This window comes from Hibiscus syriacus, unplaced genomic scaffold (genome assembly GCF_006381635.1).
Source record: "Hibiscus syriacus cultivar Baekdansim isolate YM2019G1 unplaced genomic scaffold, ASM638163v2 tig00117056_pilon, whole genome shotgun sequence".
Taxonomy (NCBI): domain Eukaryota; kingdom Viridiplantae; phylum Streptophyta; class Magnoliopsida; order Malvales; family Malvaceae; genus Hibiscus; species Hibiscus syriacus.
Window position 1 is genome coordinate 7,032,901 of NW_024063539.1, and position 26,186 is coordinate 7,059,086.

The window sequence follows — 26,186 nt, forward strand, 5'->3', positions numbered from 1 at the left end:
AGCAGCGGTCCCTTCGTCGTGAATTTGAACTTGCGTTGTCTGGAGTCCAATATCCTTCGTTGTGAAGTTGAAATTGGCTCTGAAATTGAGAAGTTGTTTTTTTGACAACCAGTCGTCCCTTCGTTGTGAAGTTGAACTTACGTTGTCTCGAGTGTCACGATATCCTCCGTCGTGGAGTTGAAATCGCGGATGTTTGGCTTCGAGCTAGACATCCTTCGTCGTGAAGTTGAAATATATTCTCGAGCAAATTGTGTCGTTTCAAGAGAAACTGCTCAAGGGAGACAAAATTTGTTTGAAGGAAAACATATTCAAAGATTTCGTTAAATTGTTTTAAAAGTTTATGTTTGGAGAGAAACTGTTTCAAGGGAGACAAAATTCGTTTCAAGGGAAACTATCTCAAGCGAGATAAAATTTATTTCAAGGGAAATGTTTTCAATGTTTATGTTTCAAGAGAAACTGTCTCAAGGGAGACAAAATTTTCTGTTTCGAGGGAAACTATCTCAAGAGAGAAAAAAAAATCATTTTAAGGGAAATGTTTTCAATGTTTATGTTTCAAGAGAAACTGTCTTAAGGAGACAAAATTTTCTATTTCGAGGGAAACTATCTCAGGAGAGAAAAAATTAATTTCAAGGGAAATGTTTTCAAGAGAAACTGTCTCAAGGGAGACAAAATTTTCTGTTTCGAGAGAAACTATCTCAAGCAAGATAAAATCTTCTTAAAAAAACAGCCTTGAGTGAAATGAAATGCCTTCTTTCGAGTGAAAATGGTCTCAAGCGAGACAAATCTTGTTTTAAGAAAAACAATCTTGAGTGAAATAAATCTTTTTTCGAGAAAAACAGTCTCAAGTGAGACAAAGTATGTTTTAAGAAAAACAAATTTGAGTGAGATAATCATCTGCATTAAATGAGACTGTCTTAAGTGAGACAAAGTTTATATTGGATGAATGTCGATCTTTCAATATGTCGAGTTGGCTTTTAATCTCATCTTCTCCTGAAAGATCTGTAAAATGTATATGGATGTAACTATCCTGATGATGTATGCTTGATGTATGCCCAAATGAAATTTATTTGCTGTTGAATTTGCCCTCAAGGGAGGAAAAATCAAGGTTTTTATTGCTCATGATGATGAATTCAAAGATGCAAATTCCATGCGTCATGTATGTACGTGTTGATGTATATGTTGAGATGTGAGGGGAATGGATGCGTGTGCAGTCTTCATTCTGACTTAATTTGTCTTCATTTCCACCAGGGTGTACTCTTGCAGACCTCAAGACAATTTTTCCTTCCCTTATCAAATTTTGCCCCAAAGATGGTTTTCTTTGCCTCTGTTTCGATCTTGAGCTTCGGAGCGATATTTGTTGAATTCCAAGATATGATTCCAGAGAACTTATCTTGTTTGAAAATGCTTTTCTTCTTTCGAATTTTCAAAATTTTAAAAAATATCAAAAAGAACTTTTGAAAAAGTTACCTCTTTCTAGGTTTCACAATTGAAGCAAATCATAAAACATGAGTTCATTGGATATCAAAAGAATCAAACACTCTTTTAATCTTTGATAGTTGCAAATCATTGACAAATATCAAGATCGAAAAGTTGGTCTAGAGGTGGGTTTGTTTCATCGATTTGGTTATCGTGAAGATCATGGCATGCCCCTCTTTCTTGATTTGGTATTTTGATCAGAGGCGAAAAAAATGACACAACTAGCATAATCAATGACTAGACCTTTCAGAACACTTCTGTTTCAGTTCTCTGAAATCTTCCATTTGTTCAAGTTTCGTAAGCTCTTCTAACAAAGGTAGTGCAGAAATATCGGTCTAAAAAATAAAATTCTTGAGTGCTCGTGTGAATTTGACTATAACATGTGTTTCTCAACTCCCTTAGTCTATTATTACCGAAAATTTCTTTTTAGATGAATTTGATTTATTTTGCCATTGTCTGGCTAGCCGAATCCATAAAGTCGGGGCGTTCAACCAATTGCTTTATAAGGACAGCTTATAATCACTTTTATCAGGTTTAACTGAAAGGTTCATCTCATCACAAAGTCTTTGACATGACAAAAGTAGTGGAGCAAACACCGAATTGCCAAGTATCCGAGCAATGTCATGATTTGAATGTAATCTATTCATAAAGCCAGGGCTTTCGAGTTTCCTCTATAACCAATTGACTTAGTGGAATAGCTCAGCTTTAGAGGGACAAATCACTGAAGGGTTCGTCTCATCACAAAGTCTTTGGCCTGACAAAAGCAGTGGTGCAAACACCGAATTGCCAAGTGTCCGAGCAGTGTCATAGTTTGAACAAAATCTATTCATAAAGCCAGGGCTTTCGAGTTTCCTCTATAACCAATTGCCTTAGTGGAATAGCTCAGCTTTAGAGGGACAAATCACTGAAGGGTTCATCTCATCACAAAGTCTTTGGCCTGACAAAAGCAGTGGAGCAAACACCGAATTGCCAAGTGTCCGAGCAGTGTCATAGTTTGAACATAATCTATTCATAAAGCCAGGGCTTTCGAGTTTCCTCTATAACCAATTGCCTTAGTAGAATAGCTCAGCTTTACGGATTTAATTTCTTAAGATTGTCAAGAAGAACCTGTTATAGTCTAGGTGTTTTTGAAAGTCAAGGGATCTCATCTTTAGAGTTCAATTTCCAAACAACTGACCTAAACTAGATTTGCTTACTCGACTATTCCATCTGTGAAGATCATTATCATCCCTGAATATCATAAACAAGGGTATAAACCAATTAGTTTTGCAATCTCATGTGCTAGTTGCCCTATTCTGTTCGCTCTTAATACGTGTCTGAATACCAAACCTTGGATGGACTCTTCATGAGAAGAGAAAACTTAGCTCGGTAAGAGAAAAATATGTAGTCTGATGTATCTTTTAAATTAGGACCAAGGGGTCTTTGTTTTGCAGGGTTCAATCTTGTCATTTGTCAAAGATTTACAACCTCAATTATTAAACAGTTTTTAATTGAGGTGATATTCAAGGAATTCAAGATTAAAATTTGCTCATCTCCTAAGAATGAAGCATTTTATTTAAAATGTTTAAACGTCAAGTGACTTAAAAATGTTCACGCATAAGAAGTACGAAAGAAAAACAAGTTCAAACAAGATGATATACTTGATAATGCAACAAAATTCCTAATGGATGCCCCATATGACTCTCGATCAGAATGCCCCATTACATATTGAAAGTGAATGCCCCTGAATCGATCAGATCTTGGACCTTACGTTTCAATGCCCCATAATTCTCAGTGGTGTGCCCTGAGCTCCCAATATGATAGCTGCATACGGCGTTAATATCATGACCTTCAAGATATGGGGCCTCTCTAGGTTTGGATTGAACTAGAGTCACAAGATTTTTCTCAACTAGCGTTGGGAGTAACTCCTCATATGTCATTGGGATTGGACTGATGCAAATCTTTTCTTTCCTCGGTCCTCTATGAGTTTGTTTAGAAGTACTAGACGGTACAACTGCAACATTTTTTGGACTTGAGACCGTAACACCTTTGTTGGCGTTATAGGTACTGACATTATTGATATCTCCCTCAATTTTTCCTTGTTTTATAGCTAGCTCGATCATCTCACCAGCCATAACTAGATCTGAGAAAGTTCCCGATGTAATTGCCACCAGGTGCCCGAAATAAGGTGCCTTCAGAGTTTGTACAAATAACTTTCTAGTCTCATTTTCATCCAAGGGCGGATGAACCTGCACAGACAAATCCCTCCATCGATGTGCATATTGTTGGAAACTTTCATTGTGCTTCTTTTCCAAGCTCTGTAGCATAACCCGGTCTGGTCTCATATCGTTGATATGTTTATATTGTTCCAGGAAGGACTTGGCTAAGTCTTTCCATGTTTTGATATGAGTTCGGCTGAGCTGGTTGTACCAACGGATAGCAGAACCGGACAGGCTCTCCTGAAAGCAGTGGATCAGGAGTTGGTCATTCCCTCCATATCCTGTCATCTTCCGACAAAACATAGTGATATGGGAAGATGGGCAGATGTTTCCATCGAATTTTTCAAACTCAGGAACTTTAAATTTTGGCGGAAGCACCAAATCTGAAGCTAGGCTCAGCTCTCTTGCGTCCACTCCATAATAGTCATGATCCCCCTGGACCAACTTCATTCGATCTTCTAGCATCCTGATCTTTTCTTCTATCTTCTTCTCTTTGTCATCTTCATCTAAATCCGGGATACCGTAATCATCTGGACGATTATCAGGATTAGTTGTGGAAGTTTGCACCTTTACAACAGATGGTGCTTTTCTTTTGACAGCAGAAGAATTCTCTTGTGGTGTTGGTATGATCTCGGGTGAGATAACCACCTGTGGGGCTGGTGATATGATTACCCCTCACCAGAACCTCCCTCTACTACACTAGCTTGCTGTAATCCAGATAACTTGGCCACAATTTGATCGACCAATGACTCCTGGTTCTTCTTAATGGACTCCAGGGTGCTTTGACTATTTTGAGCCAACCTGTCTTCCAATTCTTTTTGCAGTCTCGTCATGTTCTCCTCGAGTTTTTCCATTCTGGCCTCCATTTGTCTCTTCTTTGCTCGGGTATTATGCGGATGATGCGTATTTAATGTCTGTAGTGGTAGACTTGGTGTTTTCTCTTTCGCTTTCTGAGACATGTTCTGTTTGTTAATACGAATGTAAAAACATGGAAAATATAGAAATAAACATGAGATATAGAATGTAAAATATGCAATGCATGATGTATGCAGCTTAGAGGCACTGATCCAGAAAAAGTGTTCATTATTATAAATAATCTTTATTCAGACAAAAATATCTTATCTTGTAAGAGACATAAAAACAATTAAAGGTACACTCGGATTAAATCCTCTAAACCCCGAATAGCTTCTAATATATTGACAAGTCTTCTGCCTTCATCCGTTACCAGTTGAATACCTTGTCGAACCACTCCGGCTTCCCTTGCCAGGCCATGAAGATGACGGGCTGCCTTCTGTACTTGATCTAGGAAGTCTCGGATGGCTGCGTCTCTGGCCTTCACCCTTTGTTGTGCTTGCTCCCAACGAAAACGCCACTGTAGACCTCCATCAAAGGCCACTATCTGAAGCTCGGCTGCTTGCTTTTTGAATCTATCTATGATAGCTTCTAACTCACCTATTGTTTTGCCATCTCTCTCATGCTGTTTCTCCAGATCATTCATATGGATTCTCAAGCGTTGGTTTTGATGTTGACTGTCTGCTAAGCGCCTTTGAGCAATCTTCATCTTTTCCTTCCAGGCTCTCTCATCAGGCCTCTCAAACTTTCTTTTCAGGTTGTGAGCTTTGTCTTTCCAGTACTCGGAGGACATTTTCAACTTAGAGTTATCTTTGACAGCATCTTGATACCCCTTTCTTAAGTCTTCGAGCTCGAAACAGACTCTTTTCTATTCCTTTTCCAGTTTGTCTGCTTTATCTTTCTGAGAATCGGCATCCAGCTTCCACTGATAGCGCTCAGCCTCAAGTTCTTTTATCCTCTGCCTCAGCTCATTATTCACAGCTTCAAACTCTGTCTTGGCTATCTCGAGTTCAGAAGGGATAGGCCTGAGATGTTCTTCCATAGTTCGGGTGTCCTCACAGTCTGGCATCGGAATATTGTCATTTTTCCTCAATCTTCGCCATTCCACATAATCCGAGGTAAGCATGTTCTTGGCAGCTACAATGTCCATTCGGAATATTTTCTTCCAAGAATCGGCTGCTTCCTTGATCAGCTATTGTCGTGATATCCAAACTCTGATCCAGATAGCCCGCATGTTGCTGGGATAAACTGGCGTGCCCCATACTATCTCAGTGCTAACAATAGAGCATACCCAACTGCACCCTAAAGTCCTAGCAAGGTCATCGTGTCAGAGCCCTCACACCGGAAAAGAACATCACTGAGGAACAACCAGGGGGCTCTCCAGGCAATATCTCGGTCCTGAAGATGAGTGAAGACTTTCATCCACTTCTCTTTTGAAGCACCTTCATGCCATTTCATGGTGATGAACTCTCCCAAAGGTGAATAGGTAGTGCTAAATTGACGGTGGCCAACCCCGTTGGTCTTCCAGAAGTGGTTGTGAATCCATACTTGAAGAGCTAAACACACCCAATGAATCTTCCTCCACCAACTCTTCTGCAATGATTAAGAGAACGAAAGGTTTCTGCTAAGATGGCTGGTGCTGGGTTGACTTGTTTCGGTAGTTGTTCAAATAATTCCACCACGGCTGCGTCAATGCACCCCAAAGCCTTCGGAAAAATAATCAAACCGTACAGACCTAGTGCGAAAAGGTCTATAGTTTTCCACTCATCAGGGTGGTTCTTCATTAATTGCCTTATGTGGATCCATTCAATTCCTTCCCCGCTGCCTTTGCGCTGAGTCCGATCAATTACCCATTTCTCGTCTATTCCCGCGACTCTGGCCAGTGTACTCTTGAAAGGCTGACTTTTGGTGTGCTTAAAGTAGACTCGCCCTAGTTTGATGTTTTCACAGTGTAGCAGTGTGGTGTATTCTTCGATAGTAGGCACCATGTCCTCCCAGTTAAAAGTGAAACAACTGTATCCCGGGTTCCAGAATTGGACCATGGCTCTAATCAAGGGCTCATCAATCCTAACGTGAAGTAAAAGTGTCACCGTACCGTTGGCTGAACTTCTGTTTCCGATCATCCTTCCAACTGTCCCAGATATCTCGAAGCTCCTGCACATTGTTCTGTTTTAGGCTGATAGATGCGTAGCTATCCAGCTCTGACACATAGCTTTCTTGAAGGTTATCTCCCTTTTCTTTCTGAGTCTTCTCGGACCATAGTCATACCTCGGGGTTCTTAGTCTCTTGTATTACAACACCTTTGTCCATTAATTCAGATTATTTTGTGTAATAAATACCTTTTCAGGGATCAGTAACCTCTTGTTATGATGCAAAATGCTATAAAACAAACACAAAGCAAAAAGGTTAGTAAAATAATAATATAAAAATAAATAAGTAAAATACACAAAAACAACAAGGTTAAAAAAATGTCATAGGTTTCGGAATGTGGTTTCGGGGTAGGCTTAATTTCTCCATAGTCTCCTGGGTTAGGTTCTAAAAAACGGTACCCGAGTTCTCCTTGCTGGTGCCCCCTTGGGCCTACCAGACCCTTAGTCCTAAACCCATCACAGGCTTGTGTGGACTAAGTTAAACTCGAGAGGAGACATTCCCTTATGCCCATACGAAGAATAAATTCACACGAAGGCATAAGGTATATGAATCCCGAAGGCTACTTGCTAGGCCCATACGGTGAATAAATTCACACGAAGGCGTCGCTTTCACCCCCACTTAAAACGGGTTCGGAGCTCGGGTATAGAGCCTTTAGATGAAAAAAAGAAAACTTTGAAGGCTGAAATCATGAAAAAACGATTAGTCCAACTATTTACTCGAAAATAATCAAAAGTAAGTAAAAAGGATCGAAATATTACCTTAAAATTTAAACTTACCTTTTTCGTTAAAAAGACAATTGGAAATTACCTTAGCCTGACTCACCTACCGTCCCCAGCAGAGTCGCCAAGCTGTCGCAACCGTCTTTCAGTTGGGCCCCGGAATTGGGCTTCGACTTAGAAAAATGTGGATTGGAGTCGCCACCGATCATTTATTTAAAAATAAATGGGTTGATAAGATACCCTATTTCTTACCTGATCTGCGTCTTACCAGAAATATGTCGGGCTCGGGAGTCGGTTACGGTCAAGGAAGGATTAGCACCCTTGAACCGCCCTTTCGGTACTACGTAATTTTCAGTTGTCTTAATTAAGAAAAATAACAAGTTAAATTAAAAGGTAAAGTTTCGATCCTAATTACTTACCCTTGATTGATTTGAAAATATCCTTTTTAAAAAAATCGAGAAATGTGTTAGATAAACAAGGTAAAGAAAACAAATAAGATACAAGGAAAAAATAAAATAAATAAGTAAGATAAGAAAAAAAATAGTAAAATAATAATTATATATAGTAATATTTGAAAAAAAGAAAAAATATAAATATATATATATATATATATCAAAGTATTAATAAAATAAATAAGCTATATATATACACCAAATACTTAAAAATAGAAAAGCTACCCTCCCAATTCATCGAAAGTGGGGGGCTTTAGTAAGAAATAAGACAAAAAATGGGCCCTCTAGGTTAGTAGTATATAATATAATGTTTAATAAAATAATGATAAAGACACAAGGTTTTTTTTTTAAAAAAAATAATAATATAATAATAATGAATAAAAAAACGAAAATAATAAAAAATAATATAAAGTTATAAGATATATTACATAAATAAAGAAATAATCAAATAAAAATAATTATGAATATATATATATAATAATAGGTATATAAATAAACTATTAAAAGTATAAAAAATATATACGACTAGATAAAGATAATTACAATATATATAGTAATATTAGACTTATAAGTAAAATATTAAATAAATATATATATATATATAATAAAAATATAGTAAAAAAATAAATGAAAATAATTTAATATATATATATACATATAATAATAATAACATGAATAATAAAATAAATGAATAAAATATCCATATAATAAATAAAGGGACTAATATAGATTTTTAAAAAGTTATTCCCCTCCTTTAACCGAAAATCAAACCGGTTTTTAAAAATAAGCCTCGGGGTAGATCTAGGTTTGAAACTTCGAAACCCCACCCATTTTGGTCATCCCATTTTGGTCATCGGCGCAACCCATGTTTTGGGTTATTCGAACCAAATCTCAAGAAAAATAACGTGCACATGCAAAAGAAAGAAAAAAGAAAATGCTACCTTTTATTTCCTTTTCGAATTATTTACAATAGTTTTGCCTTTGTATCTTCCCGTGCTTTCCTCTATGTTTTGTGTGTAAATCGTGTGTTACAATGGTGAGTTACAATGGCTATTTATAGTGCTTGTGGATCCTATCTTTAGGAATTTAAATCTTAGTATAACTCTATCCTATTTTTAGGAGTTTGAATCCTAGTAAAATTTTATCCTATTTTTAGGAGTTTGAATCCTAGTATGACGAAAATGTGTGTTGACAACATGTATGCATGTATGTGTGTATCAATGTATTTCCTGCCTGCAGGGCGATTTCTACCATGAAGGTCATGGAACAGATTCTTCACTAGTTATATTAACAACTCCTTCAATGTCATAAGATTTCCCATCGGTTAAGTTCAGACTTTCCATCGAATAAATTCAGTTCCGAGAATCCGAGGCAAGTACTATATTATATGTATAATTAACTCCGAAAAATATACATCTATATACAGATATTTGGTATGTGATTTTACAGAGTTAATCATACATATAAGAGACTACATACCTCAGAACTGAATTTATTCAATGCAAGTGTGAACTTAGCTGATGGGAAATCTTATGACATTGAAAGGAGGAGTTGGCATAACTAGTGAAGAACTTTTCCATGACTGTCATGGAAGAAATCGTCTTTCAAGCAAGCAATACATTGACACACGCATGCATGCATACATGTATATTAGATCAAGCAAGATTTACTGCTTTTAAAATTGACTTGCAATTATTTCGTTAGTCTCTTTTCTTCTTCCTTCTTACAACCGGTTGTCGCGGATGCCATTGCCGGGGAACTCACCACATCAAGCCGACATAGGGTAAACTCTTTCTCTTCCCTTTTGGTTTACTTCTTCATTTTATCAGTCTTTGGATGCTGGTTTTGCTTTAATATAAAGTTTAAATGTTGATAGATGGACTTTTTGGAAAATTGAGAATAAATTTAGTGGATTGAAGAGTGAAAAATGAAGTAAGTTATGTTATACTATACGAGATAACGACGAGTATAAATAATCGTAGAATAAACGAAACATCGTTACATAAAAATCCTAAGCAGGAAAAATAGTATGAATGTGTAAAATAAATATAATGTTTATAATATTTATTTCCAAAATGCTGTTTCAGTTACGCGCACAATCATGATGTAAAATAAAGAAAAGTAAACTTAGATTACTGATTATTGAGAGAGACAAAAAATTATAATCTTTGAAAAGTTCTAAGTGAAAGTCATATCTGTCTTACTTGTGTTTGGTCATTAGGCATAATACCAATCATCAAGCCTTGAAATCGCCGTAAATACCTCATCCTATACTCATTAAATTTCATCTATATTGATAAGTGTTTTATTTAGTTATTATTTTGTTTTTAAATTATTCTGTAATTATTAGTTTTTGTGGTTTATTTGTTTGTTTTGATTTATTTTCTGTGCATGACGCTAGATTCTGGAAATTTTATTAAAAAAATATAATTCTGTAGTTTTTTTTTTAATTTTCAAAATCAAAGCTGGATTAGTGGGCATTACTTTGGGCATGAAATATCTTACGAGACAGTGACGTCAGCACCTTCTAGAATGTCCAGTCACTGCTTCTAGAAGAACGAATGAATCAGCCGCACATTTCTGCAATTCAAATTTGAATTAAACTCAAGTTTTAGGATATTATTTTAAATATTATATTTTATCTTATCTTTGTTTTAGATATTTTAGTTTAAATAGTTTTAAGTATTTTAATTAGAATTTAGGATATTATTTTAAATATTATATTTTATCTTATTTTTGTTTTAGGTATTTTAGTTTAAATAGTTTTAAGTATTTTAATTAGGATTTATTTTCTTTATTTTAGGATTATCTTTACCTTGTTTTTAGGATTTTGAAGGTTATAAATATTCTCTTAAGGTAAGTCTAGAAACATATCTCTCACAACTGAGAATTTAATCTTCTTCTCTCTAGCTTTATAAAATTCTATATATTTTCTTTCAAGCTTTTCGTATATTTTTTTACTTTATTTTAAGTTTTTAAAATATGCTAAGTATGACTTTTGTCATCCTTAGCTAATTTTCTTTTAAGCCGAATGCTAAAGCAAAGGCTCAATTCCAAACGTGAGAATTGTAAGGCACTTAAATCGCTTCGGATTTTTCTTTCTATTTTCTGGGCTTATTTTCAAATCAAAACGATTTTCAAAATCAAAAGTCGGCGTTGGTCTGGATGTTGTTATGGTTAACGTGGGAAGAAGAATCTGCTTATTGAAGCACATTCGACTTCTTGTGAACACACTTAGCAAAATTGTTTGCTAAAAAGAAACTGAGATCGTAATCAGTTATTGTTGAAACAACATAATCCGAGTCGACAGCTTTTCGTACTTCAACGTTTTAAGATCTACAACATTGTTGTTGCTTAGATCAACTCATAAACTGAAATTTAAGAGTGCACTTGGATATTCAGTATACAAAGCATAGTCACAAGGAATTGTCCTTGTAGGCAAGTAGTCAACGTGAATCTTGAAGTAAAGATCTATTTCGATGATCCGAGGAATTTGAGGCAAAGCTGAAATCTGAGGCTATTCTTACCATAAGTCTTTCTTATCTCAATTTATTTTATTTATTTGTTTATTTAATTATATTTAAAAACTCTCCCTTCTTATCTTTATCATTATCTTATAATTATTATTTATTATTTTATTATTTTATCCTTATCTTCCATTTAAAACAATTTATATTTAGTTATTTATTTTATTATTTTATTATTAGTTTTTTATCTTTATCTGAAATTCTATCTTCTTCTAAATCAAAAGTCCACTAAATCAGAAACACCAGAGTCCTTGTGGATCGACCCTGTTTCTATATACTACTCTCACTTTTTACTTATTAAGAAGTCAGAATTATTTTGTTAGCAAAATGACAGTTATCAAATTGGCGCCGTTGTCGGGAACTAACGACAAATACTGATTTATTTTTCTTTATTTTTTTATTTATGACCATGAGAAACCCGAGTGAATTAGTAGATCTTGACACGGAGATCGAAGCACGAACAATCCATGCACAAACGTTTCGAGAAAAAGGAAAAATGTAAGAAGAACAAGAGCAGAGTTCAGAAATAGAATCAAATTAGGAGACAAACTCTGAAACAGACGCATATAACGAAGATCAAATCCCAATGGCAGAAGAAAAACAAACGATCCTAGAGCTAGCCGCAGCTCCTGTCACTCAGACTCCATTATGCATCAATTTTCCTAATGGCGAGACTCCATTTCAATTAAATACAAGATTTATTCATCTTCTTCCCACTTTCCACGACCTTCCCACTGAAGATCCGCACAAACACTTGTTGGAGTTCCACGTGGTTTGCATTAGCATGAAACCACAGGGAGTTACCAAAGATCAAATTAAATTGAGGGTTTCCCTTTTCTTTTTAGCCGACTTGGCTAAATATTGGTTATTTTATTTACCTCCAAATTCAGTTAATTCATGGCTGACATGATTCAAATTTTTCTTAACAGGTTCTTCTCAGCGGCTAAAGCAAGCGAGTTATGAAGGAGCATTCTTTCCATTCAGCAAAAGAGCGAAGAAAGCCTTTATGATTATTGGGAACGATTTAAAAAGCTTTGCGCACGTTGTCCGCAACTCGGATTAAGTAAGAAAACGTTACTTCAATACTTTTATGAAGGTCTTTTACCAATGGAAATGAAAATGGTAAATGCTGCCAATGGATGAGTATTAGTCAACATGGCAGCCAACCCTCAACAGTTTTCAAGTGAACCCAACCGACGGGTTCACGAGATAAGTACATTTTCCATTGAAAATAAGTTGGATAAATTAACTGAAGTAGTTAATTCACTTATTGCAGGAAAATATGGGTAACAAGGGCATGCGGGATATGTAATAAGCTAGATCATCCGACAGACTACTGTCCGATGATACAAGGAGTCAATGCAGAAATCAATGATGTAGAAAACTTTCCAGGTCCTCAACAAAGACCATACAACTCATATAGCAATACTTATAATCCGGGATGGAAAGACCACCCAAACTTCATCTATGCAGCGAATCAAAGGTCAGCTTATCAACCAAGATCTCCTCCTCAACAGCAAACGCAAAAGTCATCATTGAAGGAAATAATAGAAAAGATATAAATTTCACAAGAAATGTTGGTTACGTCCCAAGAAAAACTAGTTGTATCCCAGGAAAAATTCCAAAGTCGAACCGAGACACATCTTCAAGAGTTGGATAACCAAGTGAGTCGACTAGCTCAAACTATGGGAAAATTGGAATCACAAGGAATATTACATTCTCAAACGGAATTAAATCCGAGAGAGAATGTTAGTGCCATCACACTCCGAAGTGGAACAGTCATCTCACTAGAAGTTCCAGCAGAAAAAGTCGCACATCAGGAAGAACAAGAAAAAATGCCACCTCCAGAAATGCAAGATACATATGACGAACATCCTTCTCCTTCTCCTCATGAAATCACGCCACCGCCATTTCCATCAAAGTTGATAAAGCGTGATAAAAGAGCTGAAAAAATGGAGATCTTAGAAGTGTTCCAAAAAGTTCAAGTTAACATACCTCTTCTTGAAGTAATTCAACAAGTACCAAGGTATGCTCGATTTTTAAAAGAACTTTGCACTACAAAGAGAAAATTAATGGGGCACGAAAAGGTAAATTTGGGAGAACATGTTTCTGCAATTTTTCAACGAAAACTCTCACCAAAGGTGAAGTATCAAGGTATTTTACCATACCTTGTAAAATAGTTAATTTTAAAATTAAACGTGCAATGTGTGACTTAGGGGCTTCAATCAACATTATGTCATTTTCTAATTATAAAATGATTACTAACGAGCCTTTGAAGGAAACAGGAATAACCATACAATTTGTTGATTGATATATGATCTATCTAGTGGGAGTAATGGAAAATGTCTTAGTAAAGGTCGATGTATTATTTTTTTCATACAGATTTCTATGTCATTGAAATGAAACATGATAGGTCGGATTCTTATTCTGAAGTACTCTTAGGCAAACCCTTTCTAAGCATTGCACATACAAATGCTCGAACATGTTATCTTGCAACCTCATGAGGAATACCACCAAATTTTCCAATCAAGGCCAACATGTCAAACATAACCGATTTGAGCTCGAAGTGGGCTGTTTGAATTTTAGGAGCTATAATAGCAGTTTTAGGTCTTCAAACGTGGGAGCTAAGTGATCTCTAATAGTTCGTGGTCTTGCAGCATTCTTTGCATTTTTATTTGCCGCGACATTTAATTCTTCAGGTTCCTCCACTTCATTTTGAACTTTATATATAGTTCTTTGAGCTCCTTGAACACATCTTCTTTGACAGAAAATTTTTTCGATCTCATGTTCAAAATGAGATAATTATTCCTTTGGACTTTTACAAGTAATGCAACAGCATAACACCTGAAAAGTGTAAACAAAAATAGTGAATAAATCCATAAAGAAATAATAAAGAAACAAGATAATGCTATAACTAAACTTTTAAAAACACCAATTGCCAATCCCCAACAACGACGCCAAAACTTAATCACGTGTAAATGTGTGTGTTGTGGCCTGCAAATATGTGCAAGTATACACAATTGATGCAAGTAACATAGTAGTGAGTGAGAATTGTCTCCACAGAGATTGAATGGCTTTTAAAAGATTGTTACAGCTAGGAATAGGTATCACTAACTAATTCTATGTATCTAAGTCTAATGATATAAACAATGAAAATATGCAGTGTCAAATGGTATGAACAGATATAAAAAGTTTACCGAGATAAGAAAAGTGTGAAGTGAAGTAAGCAGATAAATTTTGTTGTGGCAAGAAAAATAGTATCCTTATATTCTAACATAAATTATAATATTATTAAGTATAATTTATTTATTTATTTATTTGCATTGTTCTTAAGTAAATGTCATGTGTTAGTATTTTAGCATATTTTTTCTCATCATGCATTTTTATTTTTCTGTTAATATTTACATTAATTTAGGTTAGTTTAGTAATTTAGTAGTTAATAGTTATGTCTCGTATTTTTCCTCGATCTTTAAACTATTTAAGAGTTTTATAGTGAGCTTCAGTTGACACCTTACCTTCAATTGTGGGTTCAATATTTACCAGGAGTAAAAATTTCCCTTCCCTCTCCCATATGTAAAATTGTTAAAAAACTAAAGAATTTTATAGTGTTTGAGAGCATTTGGAAGTGATCGGATTAGAAAATGAGACGAAAACACAAAATCAGGTAAGGCACCTCAAAGGACACCATGTTTCATGACGTGGTGGTATGATTTGTCACATATCAATTTTTGGGACACTAAATTTTCTTATGTATTTACATTCTTTGTGATTTTTACATCTGTATTGAATTCTTATTTTTCTTATATATAAAAGTATATAAGATCGAATCACACTAAATCTTATTTTTTGTATATGGTTTATTTCATATCAATCTTGTATTATTTCTTTTTTACCGTTTTTTAAATTTGTAATCATATATAATTTATATTATTCTCAAACACGTCATTCCTTATGTAAAATCACCATCACCATAATGAACAAATTGGTTTATAATTTATTTGGTAGCATTTATTATTCAACTTTCCCATATAGCTAAATGCTTGACTTTAGAGAAGAAAAAAACACCAGGACAGTATCATCTTTATTTTTATTGCCGCTGATTTAAAAAAAAAAAGTCTTGTAAATGATTGATTTCCTTTGAATTAATGGTTAATTTGTTGTCTTTTTTTAAAAAAAAAATAGACATTTGAAATTTAAGGATTGATGTTATGTTTTCTGATGTTGTCTTGCGGATGTAGACTATGCAGAAAGGTTTGACAATTTGCTGTATATTTCTCTTTTGAGATTTGATGATATTTCAACAATAAAATGAGGAAAATGACTTGCCTGCATAGATTTTGATTGGATTTTCATATAAAAATATATATTGATTTTGACTGAAAATTCCCTTTTCATAATCAAAGATAAAAGGATACGATGGATTTATTTAGAGCCAAATTTGAAGCTTAAAAATTTTAAGGTCTAAGGTCTAAAGTGTAATTTTATCCTTATATTTACCTATAATATTATATTTTTAAAAGGGATAAAGGTGTAGTTTTACTTTGTGGGCTAGACCACTTCCTAACATGTGACATGGTAATCTGTCAATCAATCAGTAGAATTTTTTTTTAATAAATTTGAAATGAATTCAAGATAATATATGTTCAAAAATCTTTTAATCATTTGAAAATAAACACTCATATGTATGTATATACGGTGTTCGAACTCAAAATCTTAAAATATAACAACAAATATCTATCATTAAGATCGTTTGATTTGTACTCATAATAATATAATTTAATAAAGAGGTTGATGATTGTGTTCATTAATTGGATGAGTTAAATTGAATAAATTGTTCTCAATAGAAACTTAAGGGTAAATGGCAATGATGGTCATTGAACTTTTAGGGTGCTTTACTTTGGTCATCAAAGATTTATAACTTGTATTATAGTCATTAAACTTGTAATTTGCTTTCATTATGTTCACTGTCGTTGGCTGCCATTAAAAAGTTGATGTGGCGCTTTAAAAATCCTAAGTTTTTTTATAGTTATCACTCTTCATTTTGTCATCGTTTCGGTCACCATTTAATGGTTTTTTGGTCAAAAAGTTAACTACTCTCATTCTTTTCTTTATTTCCTTTTGAACAAGCTCATCAGAAAATCTTCTAATCTCCTCAAATTTTAGTTGAACTAAAAATTAGAACTTTTTGATCCACCATTGTCAATCTCAAATCATCTTGAAATCGAACTATGTTTATCTTCTAAAAGAACGAAATCTTCCCATAACTGAGATTAACCAATGAATACTTTATTCATTCAAAACTCGTCGAAGTTGATATGATTATTTCCCATTCTCTTTTTTTTTGCATGTTTTTATTGTTGTTTATTGTTTGTTGTTATTGGTGGTTAAGATTGTGGACGATGATCGAAAGAACAATGACATAAACGATATCAAAACAAGGGACGAAGACTATCAAATAGAAGGTATCTTAGGAGTTTTAAATATTTTTTAACGCGCCGCATCAATATTTTAATGGTAGCTAAGGACAGTGACTGTAATAAAAATGAATTAAAAGTTTAATTAATGTAATGTAAGTTTTAGAAGTTTGGTGACCAAAATGAATGCACCCTAAAACTCAGTGACTATCAGTGTAGTTACGCAAAACTTAATTGGATGCAAATTGGTGAGAAACAAGTAATTTATTTCAAACAAATGAGAAATAAGACAGCCACGACTCTATTTTGTTTCTCGTGATGTCTATCGGGAATCAAAATAAGTTCTATACGCTTTAAGACAGGTTCAAAGTCCTACCATGCGCCAGAATTTAAATTATTTTTGTAAGAGAGCTCGTGACTCTAGGAGGCACTTTGAAACTGATAAAATTTCCGACACACTGAAGAACATATATAGTATTACGTAATTAACTTGGACTAATATGGACGAAATAATTTGAGCGAATTCACGTCTAACAATTCGGTTCCGACTTCTCGGTCATAAAATTTAGCTTTATTCAACATAAGAACGTCTCCAAAAGGTTTTCGAATCTGTTGTGTCCTCTAATTTGGAATATTGTTAAACACGGCAAAAGTATCTTACAAGACATTAGATACGAGGTAGGACACTTGATGTATCATGTATATCTTACCATCTTCCCAGTTTTTTAATGTATATTTCATTTGGGTTAGTTCTTGTACGTCAGTTTGTGTTCAGATCTAAGATTCGAAAATGAGTTTAAAGGGAGAGGTGGAGCTGGTAGGTTTATGTAATAATTATCCCATACTCTCAGATTCCCCCCCCCCCCTTTATGTAGTCAAAGATAGTTTATACACTTTCTCGACCTCACATTAAAAAAGAAAATATATTGAATATTTTAAAACTTCATTTTTCTTGAAGTATGCTACAATGGAGGCTTAAACCGTGTGGGTCCTTTTTAATTTCATTTGCATGTTTGAAGGGGTAATGCTCTCAAATCTAGTATTAGGCTAAGTTTACCTATCCTTTTGACACTCGGATAAGATAATCCATTTTCTCTGTTCTTTTTCATCAGTCAACTTTCAAAAGGTGTCTCCTTTTTTAAATATCAGTCTGACCAAAATACCCTTCTCCCCCGTTACAGCTAAAAAGCTTTCATCTTCCTTCAAACTTATACTCCCGACTATGGTACTTGCATATCTCAAAACTACTTAACCAGTGAAGAAGAAAGTTTAAAACTTTGGCAAAAGCTTTAACTTTTATGTTTGTTTTCTTTCTTATAAGCATGGATGATGGATGCTTACTCGTCATTTAACAACTTGTGCATTAAACTAGACTTTTGATATGATTTAAAGTAAGTTATTGATTAAAAAGACCCCCACGTGGATCAAAGAAATGGCACAAAAATCTGTAATCGAATATGATGATGTTAGGTTTAAAATTTAGTCTTTGTTAACAGTATGGTGCATGATATATGTAGTATATATATAATATCCATAACCTTGAAAAGAAATTTACAGAAGACTTTGACATTTGCAACAACTATGGCATTGGGGTTACATTATTTGATTATACTTGGAAGACTCTGAGCTGACGTCTTCCAATAGACTGGAATAAGAGGTTTTCAAAGGCTTTTCTTTAATCAAATGTTGATTAACTACCCCCAAATACCAAAGAGATAAGGCTAAAAAATATCAAATTTAATAATAAGAACAACATACGTCTGGTGGAGGATTTATTTGGTTGAGAGAGGGTATTCTGGTCCTTCTAGTGGTATGCAAGGAAGGGAACACGAAATTGAATCTGGAAGATGGTTGGATGTAATGAAATGTGATTCATGTCTTAGGTAAGTAAATCTGTCATTTTATCAGTGTCAGTTATGTAATTTCTGCAATGAAGGATGTCATTTGTTAACAAAGTTCTGTTATAAAGTTGAAGATCGGCACCTTGGTGGTTGGGAAATTTGCGCTTGACACTTCCTGGTTTGAGATTCTCCTTTCAGATCTTTTGTTCTTCGAAACCCAAACGGATTACTAAAATTTTTAAGTTGAAAGGGGAATCAAAAGAAAGTATGGGAAGAAATATTTCATTGATTCTTTTTATTGAAAATTACTAGATTCTTTGTTATTCTTTGATTTATTTTTTATTTTGGGGTTGATTTCAGAGTTTTTTTTAGTGTTTTGTGCTTCTTTTGTAGGATTCAATTGATGTATTTCTGGTCTGAAATGAATTTGTGTTGCTGATATACTTACGGTTGTAAAAGGTGTAATCTTTATGTTCATGCATGTTTGAAATTAACTAACTTTTCATCTTTAAACCCTGTTTTCTTATGTTCTATAAAAGATTTTACCATTGCTCTTACAGATTCTGAGGTTATCCTTGAAATCCCCTCTATCTCTTAGGAAAATGTAAAATAATTTCATAGCTTCATCCTATATGATGAATGTTTGTTGTTGTTGTTGTTTTCCTTTTATTTCAGCAAACCTTAAAGAACTTTCTATGTTAGCAACTGATACCAGATTCTGCAAATTTTTTACTGTGTTCTACTGAAAAAGCTTGGTTGCATAAATCTATGATATGATTTCCGTTTTTTACAATGATTAAACTGCTTATATAAACTTTTTTTCCCAGGTAAATGACTTTCTGGTTTCATTCATACAATCTTTTTTCGCGAACTTAATTAGGTGTTGGCTGCGAAACCTTCGTCATGAAATTGCTCTCTTTGTTCGCCTTGTTAAGCTTTTCATGTATGATCTATGTAGGGTCTTTTGTGTTTTATGCTATGTAGTATGTACCATATAAAGGTCATCACATTTGTGGATTAAGAAGATTCGATAAACCTCCTGTGTTCCTAAACCCATTTGCTTTATTGTGCATTATTTTTATTGTTTGATTTCTGCTGATATAAATGAAAAGCTGGTGTTACCTTTTCGGATCGGTACCTGTTCTTTTCTCCATCATAAATACAGCTAAAGTTTTGGTGACTGTCTATGCAGAATACATCGGGTTCAGCTCATTGATGTGTTTATTCATCCCATGCCCAGCACCGATGCAAATGTCTCAGAAACCTAAAATTTCAGGTACTTACTTCGATCAGCCGGTCAAAGAGTTGGAGTCCTATTGTTTGCCTCCCAACCAAAGCTTAGATCAGTACCAATCTGGCTCTGATGACGGCAGCAATGGTGTGCAACAATCGGTTCATAATCCAGATCAGTACTGCACCCTTGATTCGTCATCCGGTATGCAGAACTCTTCTTCGACAGCCAGTTTCTCACCCGATGGCAGTCCTGTTTCGCAGCAGAACTACTCGTACCCATCAAACCTTCATCATTCCCCAGAATATACATGTGGTTCACCAATAAGCGGTTCTTGTGTAATAGACAATGAAAATGCCTTGGGGCACATGATAAGACAATTGGAAACTGCTATGTTAGGCTCCGATTTAGATAATTTTGACCTTCATTCAATTGCCGCTTCCGGCAGAGCCACTGAAGTCTCTACCGAAGCAGAGAGGTGGAAATACATGATGGAAATGATCGCCAGAGGGGACCTGAAAGAACTGCTTTGTGCTTGTGCCAAAGCTATAGAAAATAAAGATATGTATGTGGCCGACTGTTTGATTACGCAATTGCACCAAATGGTGTCAGTTTCGGGTGAACCAATACAACGTCTAGGAGCCTACATGGTGGAAGGTCTTGTTGCAAGGTTGGCTTCATCAGGAAGTTCTATCTACAAAGCCCTCAGATGTAAAGAACCTGCTAGTGTTGAACTGCTTTCATACATGCACATCCTCTATGAAATCTGCCCGTATTTCAAGTTTGGCTATATGTCGGCAAATGGGGCAATTGCTGAAGCCATGAAAGAAGAAAGTCGAGTCCATATAATTGATTTTCAGATTGCCCAAGGAAGCCAATGGTTGACCCTAATCCATGCCCTTGCCTCTCGGCCTGGAGGACCACCAAGCATCCGTATAACCGGCATTGATGACCCTACATCATCTTTTGCCAGAGGGGGAGGACTTGAAATAGTGGGGCAGCGACTACGCAAGCTTGCCGAGTCGTGTAAGGTACCCTTTGAGTTCCATGCAGCTGCTATTTCTGGTACTGAGGTTCAACTTGAAAACCTCAGGATTCAACCCGATGAAGCCATTGCTGTAAATTTTGCCATGATGCTGCATCACATGCCAGATGAAAGTGTGGGCACGGAGAACCATCGGGACAGGCTGCTGAGGTTGGTGAAGAGTTTGTCCCCGAAGGTCGTGACCCTTGTTGAGCAAGAAGCAAATACAAATACCGCTCCGTTCCTTCCCCGTTTCATGGAGACAATGGGTCATTATCTGGCTATCTTTGAATCAATTGATGTTAGCCTGCCAAGGGAACACAAGGAGCGGATCAAAACTGAACAGCACTGTCTGGCCCGGGAGATCGTCAACATTATAGCATGCGAAGGGCCTGAAAGAGTGGAACGTCATGAACTTCTAGGCAAATGGAGATCAAGGTTTATTATGGCTGGCTTTACACCCTCTCCATTAAGCTCATTCGTCAACAATACCATCAAAACTCTGCTGCAAAGCTATTGTGACAAGTATACACTTGAAGAGAGAGATGATGTTCTTTATCTCGGCTGGATGAATCGAGCTATTGTCGAATCCTGTGCATGGAGATGTTAACCGATTGATAACTGTTTTGACAGTGTTGATACAACCTTTATTTGGAAAAAGAAAACATGACAAAAACAAAAGATTAAAGCTTATTTGGTAACCATGTCATTTCCAGGGATGCAATGTAAATAAGGTGTTTCTAGAATTAAATGTTAGTGATTAATTTCTAATGGTTAACTGTTGCAACTTGTCTTGTTTATGCGTTTTCCACTCTGTAATGTTAACATTTCATAGTTATAGATATGTTCTTTTTGCATGGATATGACGCTAGTTGGTCCATTGGCCTGAAAACGTCACATTTCAGTTAAAAACTACGACAACGCTCACATTCTTAAGATATGATAGAAAATATATATTGTATTTCTTACAAATTCCATTACAAGAACTTGTTTTACAAACACTTTCCTGTGAAAAATAAAATTGTATCCGTTCCACTTTTGTACAAGCTCCCAGGTTTAATACAAATAGTGATTGGCAACATAACAAGATAAGCTGAAATGGTAAACTAATACATACATATATACATATGTATATAGTAGGAAAATTCCAGATTTTCAGAAGACGATTCTTTTCTTTTACCAGTGAAAAAGATTGGGGGGGGGGGATGAAATGTTGTCCATATTTTTTATTCAGCCACCTTCATTGTTAACAGATTTATGGACCTGTTAGTATTCTTCCCATGCTCTGTGGCAATGCATAAGAATGGTTTAGGGGTGCAATTCCAACACCTCGCCCTTCACTCGAATTTTCTCGAGATCCATACTGATTCATGTCACCATAGTATGTTGCCAGCGGAGTAGGTTGAACCGTGTTGAAACCATTCTGAGGGCGGTATTGGGCCAGTTCAGAATGTAATCGTTGATGCTCATTTGAAGTATGTTCCGGACCGATATTAATGCCAACACCAAGATCAAGGCTAATGGCACCATTTTCTTCTGATCTAATCCTTGATGGTCCTGCTGTATCATGACTACTGGTCTTTGCAGTAGGCACATCGTGATTGTGTTTTCCCTCGTATGTGGTTATAACAGCTTTTGGATCATGAGACGCCCTCTCAACGTGTTTTCTAACCGGGCAACAGGCATTCGTGCACTTATAATAACTCCTACATGAATAAGCAAGCAGAAAACATATCATATAATGTAAGAAACCATAATAAAATAAAATAACAAAAAGCTATGGTCAAGAACAGTCATGTGCAAACGACTCTCGAATATGAGCCTTGAAATCAGCACGCAACATAACCATACACAAAACAACAAAAATAATAAATAATGCTCGAAGATAAACTGAATAAAAGATCCTAAAGCAATCAAGTATCATATCTAATTTATGACAAGGCATGAAAGCTAACATGCTTCAATCAGAGTTTTATGCCGGTAAGCAACCAATATGGTGTTTTAAGAAGCTGTATGTCGAAACAGATGAGCTTCTTAAAAGATCTGAATTGTAACTTATGACATTCTAACTCTATAATCATCGATTCAATGATACATACCTAGGATTAGGATTTCCTCGTACTACTTTTTGCCCATATTTGCGCCATCGGTACCCATCATCCAATATATCAACTTCACTCACGGTCTGAACAACAACACGTGGTTCCCGGATTGGCTTCACCACAGGAGTGATATCAATCCCACCATCCATCTTCCTGCTCGTAGTTTGCTAGTAGCATTAGCAACCAGACAAATCCAAAAAATAGAAGCATAAAAGCATCTATTGACCAATACAAATTAACAATACCTCCGTTTCGAGAACGGGTCATCATCTTCAATCTCATCTAAATTATCTTCATTAGCTGTGACAGGAGATAGATCTGCAGTACTATTTGGCTCAATACTATGAGCTATCTGGCCATAACCACAGGATGGCTTGTCTAAAATGGAGAAAAGAAAAGATTAACTCATACGTAAAAAAAAATGGCACTCGACAGATAGAACTGAATGTATAGTTTTTTTCCCCTTACCATCTCTACCATTCAACGATGAGACCTTGTCAGATCTTTGTTCGTGGCCGGTAATGATATTACCAGAAGAATATCGGCGGCCAGGCAGAGGTTTAGGGTGATCATGTGTACCTTTGTATATTATCTCAGTAATCTGTCCATCATGAGATCGCTCAAATAGTTTTTTTACTTCACAATTAGGATGTGTACATTTGTAATAACTGCGAGGAAATTCGCATCCTTTAACATGTTTCTGTCCATACTTCCTCCAGTTGTATCCATCATCCGATGACACAGGGCCAAATCCTCTATGATCAGACTGCCCTGACGGCAACCCGCTGTTCGGGTTACCTAACTGGTTTAATTCATCTCCGTCAACTTCAGCAGGAGTACTAACCATGGAAGTAGCAGTATTAACAGCTACTGAAAGGCTCAATTCATCTGAGGCTACCATCTCACTCTTAACTGAAGCAGATGAATTGAACAATATAGGCTGGTATTGAATTTGGATCTGCCGAGATTGATCACTTCTCTGACAATCTAAATCTGCATAAGCCTTGAATAAGAGGGGAAAAAACAGTTGTACATTAGCACCACAAACCACATAACGATGGAGGGGGTGGTAAGGGGAAAATCATATCTAAATTTTGATCAACATTTATCAGGAAATTACCATGTTCGATCGAGGATGGGGTCTAAACTCAAAGGAGCTTGAATCTCTTTCATCAAAAGCATTAGAACACGCAGCAGTCACTGAATATGTATTACAAGAAACAGAGGCATGTACCGCTTGAGGCTTAAAGAGAGAACCGGTAGTCGGTGAAGGCTCCACCTTGAAGAACAAGAAGCAAAAACAAGTTACTTGGCGCAGCTATTATCAGCGTGAATTAAGTATATAAAGCTCAAATCAGCCAGTGATCAAAATATTAAACAAACAAATTTCATCCTGTTTATTTATTGCCAAACATAATATAAACAAAGGGAAAGCACGGATGGGGGCAAGGTTCCAGAACAATATCATTCATATACTTTCCCAGTAAACCCTACGAATTCGAAAAACAAGTTCGTATCCCTTTCGCGAATTCTAATGTCATACCCTCCATTAAATCTCTTCTCTAAACCTTGACCCGCCAACTTTCTATTTCTCCCACCCTTTCTCCCACTGTCTCTATGCAAAACACATCAAACAAACCTCTATCTTCCGATATAAAATCAAACGGTAACCCTTTATGAAGCATCAATCCATGGATCCACTCCAGTCCACCTCAATCCCAGCATCTATTCCACAAAATGGAAAAAGTCTCTAATATGTATATAAAGAAGCCACAATTCTACAATCAAAAGAAGGTTCAACCTAGATATCTTATACTAACAACAACACATTAAGAAATGGAGAAACCTTAATTCTTTCCACAATATAGAAATCAATGGGTACGGAGCTGTATTTTCACAATTTATCTAATAATTGCAATGGTGAAGCATCAGAATCTTTTCTTTTAGCTTTAAGGCCTCCAACATCATGAACCACTTCATATATAAAATCAAGCATTTAAAGAACCCAAAAATGAAAGCAAACAAATATAGTAAACGCATTATTTTTCCCTCTTAAGCACATCTTTAGCTGAAAATTAGTTCCAATCACATCATTCCCAAACCAAAGAAAAATTCTCCACTGAAAGCTACTGTCAATAAATGAATAAATAAATAAACTTCGAATCTCACACTGCTGAATTCCTCAATCAACTAAAAAATCATGGGTTCTTCCCAACAAAAGAAAGAAATCAATTTGACCAGTGAATTTTCAAAAAGTAACCAACTTTTTTTACTTTCCTCTATTTTCTCGGGAAACAAACATAACCATAAACCAATACAACCCCAGAAACAAAAATCAAAAAGCAGCTCTAACCTTAACATCTGAAAGGAGAACAGGAGACTCCAAGAAAGAAGAAGGACTAAGCCCAGGAGGGATCGTAATACAAGCCGACCTTGAGATCGGTAGCTTAGCTGGAGCCACTAGCTTGTACCGAGCTCCACCTGAACCACCCGGAGCCGATGGATCGTGCTGAGTTGTACCCGCATCAACAGCCGAAGAGTAAGAAGAAGAAGAAGCAGCTAATTGCTCCATTTTACAATATACCAAAGGAAAACAAAACAAAAAAGACAAGACAGTGAAGAGAGTCAGACTGGAGTTGATCTTTTATGTCCTGTAAGAAAAAGAAGGGAGGGTTACATTAGTAAATTAAGTTAAAATTTGCCCTTTTGTTTAGTTTGTTTGGATTGTCTACAAACTCTTAAATACTAAAAAAAATGAAACTTCTTTGAGTGAGTTGTACTGTTTTAGTGTGTTGGAGAAGGCTATCAGAGGAGATTGACAGTGTTTGACTTGTTACACTGGATCTGAGTCTGGGGCTTCTGTCATTCCTTGCCTTACCAATATATATTTTTTTCTTTTTCTTGAATTTAAATTTTATTGTTAAGCTTTCAACAATGGTTTTGAAAGGTGGTTAAAATTTCAAAAGGTGACCCATTCTGTCATAGCAATCATTGGTGTTATCTACAAAGATCATACCATTATTTGCTTTCTCCATTTCTATTTTTGTTTTTATTTATTAACAGGTAAAACCTTTACTTCACAAATACTCTTTCATATATGCACAGTAAATATAGGGAAGGAATTTGATGTTTCAAGAATGGTGGATCTCGGAAAACTAATTTTGAGGTTAAATTAAAAATTCTAAAAGTATAATTAAAT

General features: G+C 35.5%; 2 protein-coding genes across 3 annotated transcripts; one reads left to right on the plus strand and one right to left on the minus strand.

Moving 5' to 3' along the window:
* The first annotated feature begins 18,806 nt into the window (after positions 1 to 18,806).
* Positions 18,807 to 21,637, plus strand: LOC120198305 (scarecrow-like protein 21). Its single transcript, XM_039199643.1, has 2 exons — positions 18,807 to 18,891; positions 19,819 to 21,637. The coding sequence occupies exon 2, from the start codon at positions 19,846 to 19,848 to the stop codon at positions 21,493 to 21,495; it is 1,650 nt and encodes a 549-aa protein (XP_039055574.1). The 5' UTR covers positions 18,807 to 18,891; positions 19,819 to 19,845; the 3' UTR covers positions 21,496 to 21,637.
* Positions 21,638 to 21,825: 188 nt separating this feature from the next.
* LOC120197915 (probable WRKY transcription factor 20) lies at positions 21,826 to 25,926 on the minus strand. 2 transcript variants are annotated; one of them, XM_039199311.1, is made up of 7 exons: positions 25,768 to 25,926; positions 25,341 to 25,638; positions 24,108 to 24,266; positions 23,456 to 23,990; positions 23,233 to 23,365; positions 22,985 to 23,140; positions 21,826 to 22,591 (listed from the first exon to the last, which is right to left on the minus strand). In XM_039199311.1, the coding sequence occupies exons 2-7, from the start codon at positions 25,557 to 25,559 to the stop codon at positions 22,141 to 22,143; spliced, it is 1,653 nt and encodes a 550-aa protein (XP_039055242.1). In that variant the 5' UTR covers positions 25,560 to 25,638; positions 25,768 to 25,926; the 3' UTR covers positions 21,826 to 22,140. The 2 variants fall into 2 exon arrangements, with proteins under 2 accessions (XP_039055242.1, XP_039055243.1); XM_039199312.1 differs by having other exon boundaries at positions 25,341 to 25,926.
* Between the last annotated feature and the right edge of the window lie 260 nt (positions 25,927 to 26,186).

Coding starts and splice junctions, on each gene's coding strand:
- LOC120198305 (XM_039199643.1), top strand. CDS start 19,846: ATGTGTTTATTCATCCCATGCCCAGCACCGATGCAAATGTCTCAGAAA.
- LOC120197915 (XM_039199311.1), bottom strand. CDS start 25,559: ATGGAGCAATTAGCTGCTTCTTCTTCTTCTTACTCTTCGGCTGTTGAT. Junction 23,366..23,455: donor ATCGTTGAATGGTAGAGATG/GTAAGGGGAAAA, acceptor TCTCCATTTTAG/ACAAGCCATCCTGTGGTTAT. Junction 22,592..22,984: donor CGAGGAAATCCTAATCCTAG/GTATGTATCATT, acceptor TTATTCATGTAG/GAGTTATTATAAGTGCACGA.